At 45.0% G+C, this 12,500-nt stretch overlaps 1 protein-coding gene and 1 long non-coding RNA gene across 5 annotated transcripts in view; one reads left to right on the top strand and one right to left on the bottom strand.

Moving 5' to 3' along the window:
• LOC138003416 (uncharacterized) overlaps positions 1-839 on the bottom strand; it is a 1,917-nt gene extending 1,078 nt beyond the window's left edge. The window contains exon 1 of the long non-coding RNA XR_011123533.1: positions 336-839. This is a non-coding gene — a long non-coding RNA (uncharacterized lncRNA). The remainder of the gene's footprint in view (positions 1-335) is intronic.
• A 154-nt stretch (positions 840-993) lies between these two features.
• LOC138003411 (uncharacterized) overlaps positions 994-12,500 on the top strand; it is a 48,057-nt gene continuing 36,550 nt past the window's right edge. For all 4 annotated transcript variants that reach the window (XM_068849468.1, XM_068849469.1, XM_068849470.1 and 1 more), the window contains exons 1-2: positions 994-1,215; positions 5,725-6,044. In XM_068849468.1, coding sequence (XP_068705569.1) covers positions 5,780-6,044 — 265 coding nt within the window. In that variant the 5' untranslated portion in view covers positions 994-1,215; positions 5,725-5,779. The remainder of the gene's footprint in view (positions 1,216-5,724; positions 6,045-12,500) is intronic.

The raw sequence follows: 12,500 nt of genomic DNA, 5'->3' as shown, positions 1-12,500 counted from the left end.
TACCTTTTCTGATGTGTCCAATAAAGCTGATAAACTAATAAAAAATATTGAAAGAATGTGAATTAATTTTAAAGTTGTCACATTTTTGGGATCTTTGCTGTAAAGAGAAATATTAAGGTTAAGATTATATTAGCAGAGGTACCTGGATCCAAAATCATTTTACTGTTGGAGAAGATTTCTTTCAGCATTGTTTTAGAAACCTCAGGACTCTGTTGTTGTTATTACTGTCTAACACACAGCACACTTTTGTATGAAATATGAAATAGCGCGCAAACAAGAATTTCCTTAAAGCAAAATTGATGTTGCTTTAAAACATTAATGACAACTTAACTTACGGTGTTCATAAAATATCCACTATCTCTTTCCTATGTTCTTTGCAACTGTCTTCAATCTTTTTTCACATTCAGATTATTGTCCATTTTCCAAGTAAAATTATCTCAAAGGAATTGCCAGCACATTTGCACAGCCTGGATATTGCCCTTTGCAAGGCTATTAAAGAACACATCAGCTGTTACTTTGGCAGCATTCGAAGCAAACGTTTGCTCTCGAGATTAGCAAAGTTTCAGACACAGCAATTGATGCAAGAAATCTAGAAATACCTCGACCAGGAAAAGGGTCAGAATAAAAATAATTGTCAGATCAAAATTAATCACTGCTATTTTAGGTGAATCGAGGAGGCCATCTTTAAACAAATCTCGCACGCTTGGAAATACGCTGCTGTTCCAATACCTGCGAAAGGTCCAGCGTATTTCTCCGCCGATATTCCGAACGATTCCCTGTATATTTTGTGCTGTGATTGAGACTTTTCTACTCGAGCAAAACCTTGCCAAGCGAATCAAGCCGAGTATGGCGATCAAGTGATTTCCGTGTAAGAAGACACCAAACGACTTCACGGCCTGCTGACCTCTGATTGGGCAGAAAAACACAAAGAATTTCTGGCACCAATCAGAATTGAGAATTACCTCTGCTGTTTGGAAATGGTCTGGTAAAAACTCTAGTTCTCGCCCTGCTATGCTTTTCTTCGTCGCCATTTTCTTTCGCCCGTTTAGACTTTCCCTTGCCTCCGCGATCTGCCCCTGGGTCTCCGAGGATGGTATATAATAGAACTAAATATAGTACAAATTCCGAAGTCTGGATTCGCTCCTCTGTGCAGAATTCTCAGTTCGACTAGCTGTCATCACGGAGTTCTTTCAACTCCATTTTTAGTTGCCAGAGGTAAGTTTAATGCCTTATAGTTTAAGGAACATTCGACCCAGCCTCTGTTGAAGACATTGTTCATGACGAGAGATAAGAGCCCTTGCTTGGTAGTCATTAGTACCTCCCTTTCAACGTGAATTGATGGAACCGAACTTGCGAAGTTTAACTGAGTGAACCGAACTGAGTTCCTTTGTCATGAAATTAAACAGCGAACTCGCCTATGCTGGGGATCAAACTCGCCTACATAGGTCAGTGAGTTGAGCAGTAGGTGAAGGCAAGTTGACAAAGCAACGGTAAACAAGAGTAACAACAGTAAACAAAGCAACGGACCGGATCTCCATAAAAACGCCACAGCCTTAAGGCCAGATAAATTTCCTATCACATCAACTCCACTCCGGGATCGCACCGCGATTTTTGGCAGATAAATTCCAAATAATGTTTGTTTTTTATAATCTTCCCATGCGTTCGCCCCTTTGCGGCTGTTATAGCTTGATGGCGATCATATTACATTCTGCACTCTCGTTGGCCTAGTGTGTCAAATTCATGGGAAGATTATAAAAGCCGAACATTACTTGGAATTTATTCGACGAAAATCGCTGTGCGATAGGAAATTTATCTGGACTTAAGGCTGTGGTGTTTTTATGGAGATTCGGTCCATTGCTTTGTAATGGGAGAGCAATTTGTGGGACGAGATCGCTGCGAGTCACCAGCCTTTCTTTTCTTTATGAGGGGAAATGACAACTAAGGCAATCGTAAAAATTCATAAGCCACAAACCAATCTAAAACAGATACAGTTTGCGGTCCGATTGTACAGAAAAGACGTACACAACATTTACAGCTTACTTTAGCATTTATAAGCTCAAAGTCAATTTTCCCATACAAAGTCTAAAAATCGTATTCCAAGCTTGGGCTACCTGTGGTTGTCGCTCCCTGAGTGCATTCGAGTGGAAGCACAGGCGCCCCCCAAGCTCAGTGTGAGGCAAAGGCGACAAAAATATAAGGATTTGTATGGGAATCGCGATAAAAGACTTGAGATGACAACCATACGATAAAAGTCTCAATTATAAAAAGCCTAATCTTATTGCCATTGTGGGTGGCTTCCTTCCTGTGTGGTTATTTCCATATTAAACGCGATTTGAGCTGTTTTCAATTCCTCGGTTGTCAACAGTTATTATAAAATGCCAAGGCTGTACAATAAATTCTCAGGAGCTCACCAATGTGACTCAAATATTCCTGGACGATATGTTCCCACGGTTGCAATTCCACATCAGAATCAATTGACAAAGATTAAACTTTCATTTCAACCCACCAACAACGCAATAGCAGCCCTCCGAGCGACCTTAGGCGGTAGTTTTTCCACTCGACCGAAATCAAATTCATTTTCCGAACGTGGGCTAAGCTTTGTTGGGCTGTTGAACTTTGTAACCGGCTTTGTAACCCTGCCCGCTTAAACCAAGGGTCCTGGGCCCTGTTTCCCGAAAGTCCCGAAACTTTGCGGGCCATTTTCGGGTGTCACAGTTCCCCCTGTATGTCAAGAACGGAGAGGATTTGAGTTGTCAAACTTAACAGTTACAAGGAAAGGTTACATTTATACAAACGTTGGCCGTGTAGCACTTATATTTTAAACAGAGTTAACTGAATAGAGTGTAATGTGAAGTGCTAGATTTCTATCCCATATGAACCATGTGAGCGTTAACCCTACTGATGGCTACACGGCCAACGTTTGTATTTTTCAGTTCCCATGGCCTGCTCCCGTCTGACCTTGTAGCTCAGTCGGTAGAGCGGCAGAGATCTAACCTGAAGGTCGTGGGTTCAATTCCCACCCTGGTCAGAGTTTTTCACTGTCCTTGTGTGGGCCCATTTCCATCAGTAGGGCACATGGTTCACATGGTTCATATGGCATAGAAATATTCAGTTAAAACTTAACAGTTAATTTTCTGTTTATGAACTGCGCAAACTTTGAAACCAATTTGCTCACCTACGAAGCAAAAAAACTCGACAAAAGGTTGCAACTGTTGTTCACGTTACATGAATGTCTCAGTCTCAGTTTGTAGTATAAACAAATAATAGCATGATTTGTATGTGATACTTGGCATAAATGCCACTCGTGATATTTCAAAATTGTCCCAAATTTTGTATAAATGGGTTATTGACCAAGAGTGAGGTCAAGGTGGCTGGAGACGAGACGAAGTCTAGGTCCATAAACATGCAAAAAAAGAAGGAGGCCAATATCCAGCCATCTTGACCGATCAAGCTTGGTCAATAAAGGATTTATTGTATGACTTAAAAAACAAAAAAATGATCTTTGATCTTGCGGGACCAAGCGAGAAATCCCGAGCGGGCAAGATAGCTGCGATCCCGTCCAAACTGGCACCCAAATGGCCAGAGTTAGATAAACTGAGAGAAAAGGAAGATAAAATCAAGGCCAACAAAACCAACGGGTGCAACAAGCATCACACAGGTAGAGAGCTAAGTCCTCTTTAATTCAATTGGTGACAGCCTCTATATCCCATACTGAAAAGAGAATGCAGTTGTTGGTAATGAAAGTTCCGAGCGTCGTTCTTATTTTGTCGAGACCGATTGTAATGCAGTTGAGGGAAGGAAGATTGGAATCAGGAAGATTGGAATCAGGAAGATTGGAATCAGCTGCTGTTGTGATGTACAAATCTTTACATGGGATGACCTCTGAATTTTTGAGTTCTAGATTTGTTTTTCGAAACGACGTAACATCATATCGATAAAGGAATATGGAAAATAAATTGGCTCTTCCGCAGCCCCGCACCAATTATTTAAAGAAGAGTTTCTCTTACAGCGGAGCCGGGTTGTGGAACAGCCTATCCAGTGACCTTCGTGCAGCATCCTTGTAAAGCAGCTTTTAGTATGTAGTTAATAGTATTTTAGGTTAGTTAGTTTACCTAGGGATACTTTTAGTTAAATTTTATTCTTTTATTTTTTTATAATCTTTGCTGAAGGATTAACCGTGTATAAATAAAGTTACCATTACCATTACCAGCTTTGTAGCCTCGCTCGTAGTTTAGGACACGTGTATCTGATATAAGAGATCGCATTGTACATACTGTAGGATTCAAAATTAAACACTCGAAGCTTCTGCTCATGACTCCTTGTTACGCGCCTTCAATAGCTGCGTAACAACTTCTTTTTTGACTAACATATACTAGGGACCGGAGAGGCGTGGTATTGACCACCGCGTAGCCACTTCTTTCCTGACTAGCATATTCTAGCAGTGAGAGGTGCTATTGAGCACTGTGTAGCCACGCAGCCATCACTTTTTCAAGATCACTTTGGGAGTGGCGGGGTATTCATCAGTTACTCCGGCCCTGTGATGAGGAATCGTTATTAGACAGATAACTGGAAAATTTGATGGTACGCGGGGCCAGGGCTGGGCCGGGTTCGAGGCCGGGTTCGGGGCCGATTCAAGTCATAAAAGTTATCGATTCTTGTTGTTTAGCCAGCACAGCAAACTCGATCAGCGGTAAATCACATTCACAAGCGGCTTTACTTGAGTAAAGTTAATCAGTGGTAGATAAAAGTTAAGCCTCACCTCATCTATTGGCAATTTTTCGCTTCGCTTATTTGAATAAGTTTGTTACTAACATTAGCTCATCATAATTGATCTCTGAAACAGAAGGGCTAGGGTTAATTTCTGCACAATAATATAAAGAACAATGGGTACAATTAGTGGAAACCTAAGCACAAAATTTGCGGTAAGACATTTTCACTCTTCTAGGCAGCCCAAGCTCGGTTTATGATTTATAGCCTTTGTATGGGAAAATTAACGTTGAGCTTATGAATGCTAAAATAAGCTGTAAATGTAGAAATAAACTACACTTACCTCTACATACAGTTGTTCTCGTCTTTTTTGTGCAATCGGAGGGTAAACTTGTGTCCGTTTTAGACGGGATAGTGGCTTTCAAATTTTTACGATGCCGTTAGTTGTCATTTCTCCTCATAAAGAGAAGAAAAGCTGGTGACTCGTGGCGATCTCGTCCCACAAATTGCTCTTGTATCACAAAGCAATGGTCCGCATCGTCATAAAAACACCGCAGCCTTAAGGCCAGATAAATTTCCTATCACATCAGCTCAACTCTGGGGCCACACAGCGATTTTTGCGGATAAATTCCAAATAATATGTTCAACTTTCTGTAATCTTCCCATGCGTTCAGCTAGATGTGTGGCTACGGCCGTTATAGCTTGACGCCGATCGTATTACATTTTGCACTCTCATTGGACAATTTGAAAAGTTTTCATGGGCAATTGAAACAATGACTTAGACTTAAAAGCAATAGAAACTGTTTACAATACCAAACAATAGCAGGTTACGAGAGCTGCTACACTAAATTGCTACACTACTGTTTCCCGACCGCTGATCAAGGCAACGATGACTGTGGGAACGAGTTTGTAACAAATGGATGTTTCCGACTTATGGGCTCTTCCATGCACTTTGTAATAACTCTTCCGTGGCCATAGTAAAGTTTTCATCGGCATAAACTTTTCTTCTGTCTGCAGGAGGATCTTGTTGCTCTGTTGGTCACAGGAAAGACTGTTACCGAACTACTAAAAGATGGATCACAAGCAACGTGAAATCTTGCGCCATCACCGGCCCTTTCTCAGAAAAGACCTGGAAGCCAAGAAGCTATTGCCGTGTTTGGCCAACATTTTGGACGCAACAGACGATCAGGAAATAAGGCAAAAGGATACGAGAGAAGAAAGCTCTGACAAATTGTTAGAGATATTACCCAGGAGAGGCCCAGAGGCTTTCAGCGAGTTTTTGAAAGCGTTACAAAAAGTGCAGCCTCATCTAGCTGAACCTCTAATTAAAGAAACAGGTACCTCTTAAAGTACAATTATTAACCAGCTGGTTACAAGGATCTACACTGTTTTCAGGGTAGACTTTCGAAAAGTCCTTCGTCTAGATACGCGCGGAACGAAGGACTTTTCATACTTGATTGGAGCCAATTTTAGCGACCCAAAACGGGTCGCTGAGCTAGGCCAATCAGAGTAGTCCTCGTGGACCCCAGGGGATTGTCAATCAAAGTTTGCCACACGCAGTGAAGCGTGACTTCCAACATGCTACTAAAGCCACCGGGTATTCCAAGGGTGCTTACCATCCAGCCAAATAATCGGAATGGAATGATCGTTGCATAAGGGTAAGCGATTTTCCGAATTTAATGACCAACCGGATGAGAATGGCGCTTACCATTTACTACACAGCATTCTATCCCGCATATTTTACTCCATCTTGTGAGAAAGGGCCTGGAAACGGAAGGTTCGCGCAAATGGTAAGGGCATTTCGCGAATTCCGTTCCGAACGGAAAAAGAGGACTACCTCTGGAGGTCGTCCACAATTTCCGAAAAGATTTTCCGGAAAATTGCCTTTCCATTTGACCCCCCATGCAAACCGAAATTTCCGGATTGTTTGGCTAAATGGTAAGCACCCCAACTTACGCGACTATCAGAGGAAAATAATTCAAGAATATCTGTCTTGCATACATCTGTTTGTGTCTGCTCCAACCAGAGCTGGGAAACGTCTGACCTTTAAACTAGTCCCGTACGCTTTTGGTCGTTTACTTGGAAAGGATTACAATGCTGTCGTATTCGTAATTGTTCCACTGATTTCAATCACGAAAGATTTGGTCTCCAGCCGCAATTGTCGTGGCATTAGAGCGTCATATTTAGGAGACAACACATTTAAAATCTTAAGTATAAACTGGTGTTTGGAAGTCCCAAGGTGATTCTCAATCGACTATCGACACAAAAATTAAAATGGTCTTCACTAAGATGTGTCTTTTTTATCCCGGTGTAGTACGTCTCCTACACCTGAAGCCTACCTGATCTTTCATGAGTGAAATCAATTAACTTTCTTGACGATTCAAAACTTTCCCTTTAATACTTGCTAATCTTTCGAATTAGTGTTTCGTTTCTATCAGCACAAATCACGCCACAACTGTTGGTCCAAAAAATACCACTGGAGATCTCCTTTCCAAGCGGCGACTCGAGATTGAAAATAAGCTTTCGTTTTATTTCATCTTTGTTTCGGATACCTTTAGCACAAAGTCAACAAATTTCCTCTTTCGATTTCGTAGAAACAAACATGTTCGACAGTTTTCGTCGGATTGCGCCATCAAGTGCAGGACTTGCGAATGACGTGATCCCCTTTTTGGCGCAAGACGCAAATGAGGACCTTGCAAGTGAGACAAGTCGACCTCTCGCGACTTCGTCGCTCGCTCATTTACTTCCCGTACGAAAAATCACGATTCGCTCGCTAAAACATTTTCTCCTGGGATTGTCATGAGGTCGACTTGTGGCAAGTCTATTTTCAGGGAAGAACACAATACTATTTATAGCCATTGTTTAGTGAGAGACTCATTTGCACATTTCCTATAGAATGATGACGATGCTAACTTTATTTGAAGGTACTATGTCATCCAACGCGCGTGTACGAGTTGGTCAAAAAGCTCTTGGAAACATCTGCCTGACTATTTCAAATTCTGTCGAAGAGATCGAGTAGCTTATTTCACTAAGAGTTGCTTGAATGGCGTTGATATTCAGCGATTTCCATGGGATGGAAAGGAACAAGCATGTGAAAGCTTGTCCTTGTGCAGCGAGAGTGAGAGATGACTAGACAGTAACATTCACTGAAGAGCAAAACATAAGTGATGTGCTCTATGCAAGTTATTGCAGCTTGTCCCTATTGCGCATGTGCCCCAGTCCCTTTAACATTGCACCATGCTGATGCCGGTGCAGTGCTCGACCAACTGAGCTTCAACCCTGGTCAAAACTGTTGGGACAATTCTCGCTTTCCCCCTCCTTCCATTACAATGTTGGTTTTTCAAGATGTTTGAAGTCAAGAGTAGATCATTGATCGCATGAATGTTTCAACATTTTCTGGGGGGAGGGGAGCGGGGGGGCGAAAAAGGTAGCGAAAGAAAAGCATGCGTTGCTCACGTAACGATGGAACCATGTACAGCTCTACTTTTCGGCCAAATTTGACAAGCGTCCCAAGTCTTTTGACCTGGATTGTCTGAAACTGAGTTTCAGCAAACAAAACTGGAAACCGAAACATATGTCCTCAAAACAGTAAACAATATGTAACCTTGCATTAAAGACTGTTTTATTGTAGTAAAGTCTGTTTTATAGAGGCTTAAAAGCGGCGAAGAATATTGCCAGGAGACTCGTTCCTAGACTTCGCAGAGTTAGTGGCCGCTTTTCGAGCTGCAGAGTGTGTAGTGGGAGGCGCAGTGGCCTCATGGTTAGTGCGCTCGACTCCGGATCGAGTGGTCCGGGTTCGGGGCCTGGCTGGGGACATTGTGTTGTGTTCTTGGGCAAGACACTTTACTCTCACGGTGCCTCTCTCCACCCAGGTGTATAAATGGGTACCAGCGTAATGCCGGGGGTAACCCTGCGATGGACTAGCATCCCATCCAGGGGGAGTATAAATACTCCTAGTCGCTTCATGCTACTGAAACCGGAGATAAGCGCCGGCCTGATGAGCCTTCTGGCTCTTAAGCAGAGACTTTACCTTTCGAGCTGCAGAACACCTTTGACCTTGCTAAGCAGTGCCGAGACTCCTCACAAGTTGAAAGACAGCAAATCGCATAGACAATAAAATAGTACAAGGTAAAGAGTCACATTCATGTCTCCGTAGATTTTGCTTCGCCAAATTTGCTGCGCGTCATCTTGCTGATAATAATCAGAGTCACACAAAACAGAATGGTCAGTGCGTGACCCAAGCTGTTGATGACAACGGCAACAGTGCTCACTCCTATAAACACATTTTCTGGTTGTGCTTTTGATGTAGCTACCAGAATATATGACGTGTTGTGTTATATACACTTTCGCTGATCTTTAATTGGCGTTTGTTTCTGACCTGCTTAATTCGTTTTTCAACAGTGCTCTAGTATTGAATAATAATAAGTTATACAAAAGCAAAACTATTGTCAAATACTTGTGAAATGTTCGTGGCTAGTCTGACGTCAGACTAGCCACGAACATTTCACAAGTATTTGACAATAGTTTTGCTTTTGTATAAATTTATCTCGTGCTTATACGGTTGGGAATCCTTCTGCGTTTGAGGGCCAGACTGTCAACATGTAGAATTTGCGAACGGGACTTTGGGCGCGATGCTCAACGAGTTTGCCTTTGAATTCTAAAGGTCTCTGAAGAGTCTCTTGGCCGAGACGAAACGCCACGTCAGACTAGCCACGAACATTTCACAAGTATTTAATAATAAGTTAACATCTAATTAGCTCTTTTACTGTTTCTAGGGGGAGCACTGTTGTAAAATACACACCTAGTGATCTTTTAAAGCCAAAAGGCGCTTGTATGAATTGAAAAGAAAGAGTTAGTATGATTTTTGTACAGTCTTTTTTCAAAACTAACTTCGTCGTCGTCGGCCTCCTTCCGTCTCAGGAGACGATGGCTGCACTGGGTCAGGTCTGGTTGCTGCACCTCCTCGTGTGGCTGTGTAGGCCGATGCGGGAGTGGCAGCCTCTGCCGCACAGGCGGCAGGTGTGGGCTGTTGCTGCCTGGTATGAGGAGCTGGACTTGGGGGCGGCTCTCTTCTTCTTCTTTAGGCAGTCAATGCGGTCTCGCTGGGCTTGCTTTGTGCTGCAGTGAACGGCGGCGCACCAGGAGTCCCGAGACTCTGCAATACAGAGGTTAAGCATGACGTTTACGGCCAAGGGCAAACAAGAAACTTCAGACTCCTGCTTATCATAAAAGCGTGAAAATTCTCTCATTTTAACTTGTCTCGTTCCTTTGAGAAGTTGCTTTATATCTGGAGCTAACAGGACAGAAATGAGCTAATATCAAGCAGTGTTCTTAAATTTCTAACCCAAATTTCACTCCGACGTTTGCCGTTTGGCGTAAACGTCATGCTTAACCTCTCTAATGACTTCCCACGCCTGGATGTCGATTGCAGCACTCTTCAAGTCTCTCTTGCAAGTGTCTTTGTATCGCAGTCTGGGGCGGCCCTGGGATCTGGCTCCTGATGCAACCTCTCCGTAAAGGAGGTCCTTCGATGACCGGTCGACCATCATCCATGCGGTGGACGTGGCCTAGCCAGCAGAGACGACGCTGACTCAGTAGGGTGAAGATGGCGGGCAGGCCATCGTGCTTGAGCATGTCGGTGTTGGGAATCCTGTCCTGCCATCTTATCCCCAGTATGCGTCTGAGACAGCGGAGGTGGAAACTGTTCAGTCTCCTGGGCAGCATATCATGTCCAAGTTTCGCTGGAGTAGAGGCGTATGCTCAAGACCCAGGCTCTGTACACCTGCATCTTGGACCACACCCTCTTGTGGAGCTTGGACATCACTGCTGAGACCTTTGCTATCCTGGAGTTGATTTCTGGCTCCAGGGAGAGGTTGGAGCTGATGGTGGACCCCAGGTACTGGAACTGGTCGACTGTGTTCAGTACGTGACTCCCTATGTGGATGCTCATGGGGGAGTCAGATCCCTGTCCCGTCACCTCAGTCTTCTTGAGGCTGATGGTGAGGCCGAACTCGTCACAGGCATGTAAAAAGTGGTCAATCAGTCTCTGAAGGGCTTCTTGGGTGTGTGTGGCCAGAGCAGCATTGTCGGCGAGGAGGGCCTCTCTGATGGTCACGTGCCTGACCTTGGTCTTCGCTCGGAGTCTTGCCAGGTTGAACAGCGTGTCGCGTGTGCAGGTAGACTCCGTCCTTGTTATCGTTGAAGGCGAACGACAGGAACATGGAGAAGAATATGCCAAAGAGGGACGGGGTGAGCACACAGCCCTTTTTGACGCCGCTGCTAATGGGGAAAGGCTCGGACGTGGCCCCGTTGTAGCTCACTGTGCTGCTTATGTCTGTGTGGAACGACTCGATGATGGAGTGCAGTTTTGCGGGGCAGCCTATCTTCTTCAGCAGCTTGAAGAGTCCGCTTCTGCTGACCAGGTCGAACGCCTTTGTCAGATCTATGAAGGCGAGGAAGAGCGGCTGGTTTTGCTCTTGGCATTTCTCCTGTAGCTGTCTCAAGGAAAAGATCATGTCGGTGGTGGATCTGCCAGCTCTGAACCCGCAATGGGACTCGGGATGACTCTGGTGAATACTTTACCAACAATGCTCAGCAGGGAGATGCCCCGGTAGCTGTTGCATTCGCTGCAGTCGCCTTTGTTGTTGTATAGAGACACCATCCTGGCACCACGCATGTCATGAGGTACGGCGTCCTCCATTCAGCACAGGCAGAGCAGTTCGTGTAGGTCGTCGATCTAGCTCTTCTTCCCCTCGCTTGATGATCTCTGGAGGGATTCTGTCTTCTCCTGGGGGATTGCCGGCGGAGAGACAGTCGATGGCCTTGCTGAGGTCTTCCTCTGTTGGTTCCTCGTCAAGTTCTTCCAAAACGGGAAGCTGGCTGATGGCGTCCAGGGCTGCGTCCGTCACGACGTTCTGAGTGGAGTAGAGCTCGAGGTAGTGCTCCACCCATCGCTCCATCTGCTTATCCTGGTCTGTGATGTTCTTGCCTGTCTTAGTCTTCAGTGGGTTGCTCTTGGTGGGAATGGGGCCGGTGGCTTGCTTGATGCCCGCGTACATGCCGCCTGTGTTGCTGAAGTCAGCATCGGCCTGTGTCCTCCGACTCAGCTTCTGCCAGTAGTCATTGGCGCAGCGTTGGGCTGTCTGTTGGCACTTCCTGCGGGCGGCCCTGAGTGCATCTTGTGTGGCTTGGCACGGGTTCTCGTCGTGCTCTAGGCGTGCAGCGCGCTTGGCCTCAATGACTGGTTCCATCTCCAGCCAGTTCTCCTCGAACCAGTCCTCGTAGCTATGCTCCTTTCTCCCCAAAGTCTCCAGCCCCGATTGGAAGAGGGCAGTGCGCACTTCTTCCCACTTTGCGTTTGCAGTGGTGGCATCTGTGCGACCTTTGTCCAGTGACGGCCTGAGGGACTCGCGGAATCTATGAACTGTGAACGGGCACGACGCTCGGCTGGCGTTGATGTGCGGGAGACTCTTGGTCTTGGAGTAGTGCATCTTGCGTGGGACGAGGTGGATCCTGGAGCGGACAAGGATGTGGTCCGTGTCACACTCGGCACTGTGCATGCTTCTGGTGTTCTGCACGTTGTTAAAGTCTCTCTTTCTGGTCAGGATGAAGTCTAGCTGGTGCCAGTGCTTAGATATTGGGTGACACCATGATACTTTGTGCCTATCCTTGTGATGGAGGAAGGTGTTCGTCACTGCCACCTTGTGGAAAGAGCATAGCTAAAAGAGTCTAACCATTCTCGGTTATATTTCCAACTCAGTGATGGTCGATGACAGAAGGCCAGGCTTCATGGT

This window comes from Montipora foliosa, chromosome 5, assembly GCF_036669935.1.
Source record: "Montipora foliosa isolate CH-2021 chromosome 5, ASM3666993v2, whole genome shotgun sequence".
In the NCBI taxonomy this organism is placed as follows: domain Eukaryota; kingdom Metazoa; phylum Cnidaria; class Anthozoa; order Scleractinia; family Acroporidae; genus Montipora; species Montipora foliosa.
This window is presented reverse-complemented; position numbering and strand designations above follow the sequence as displayed.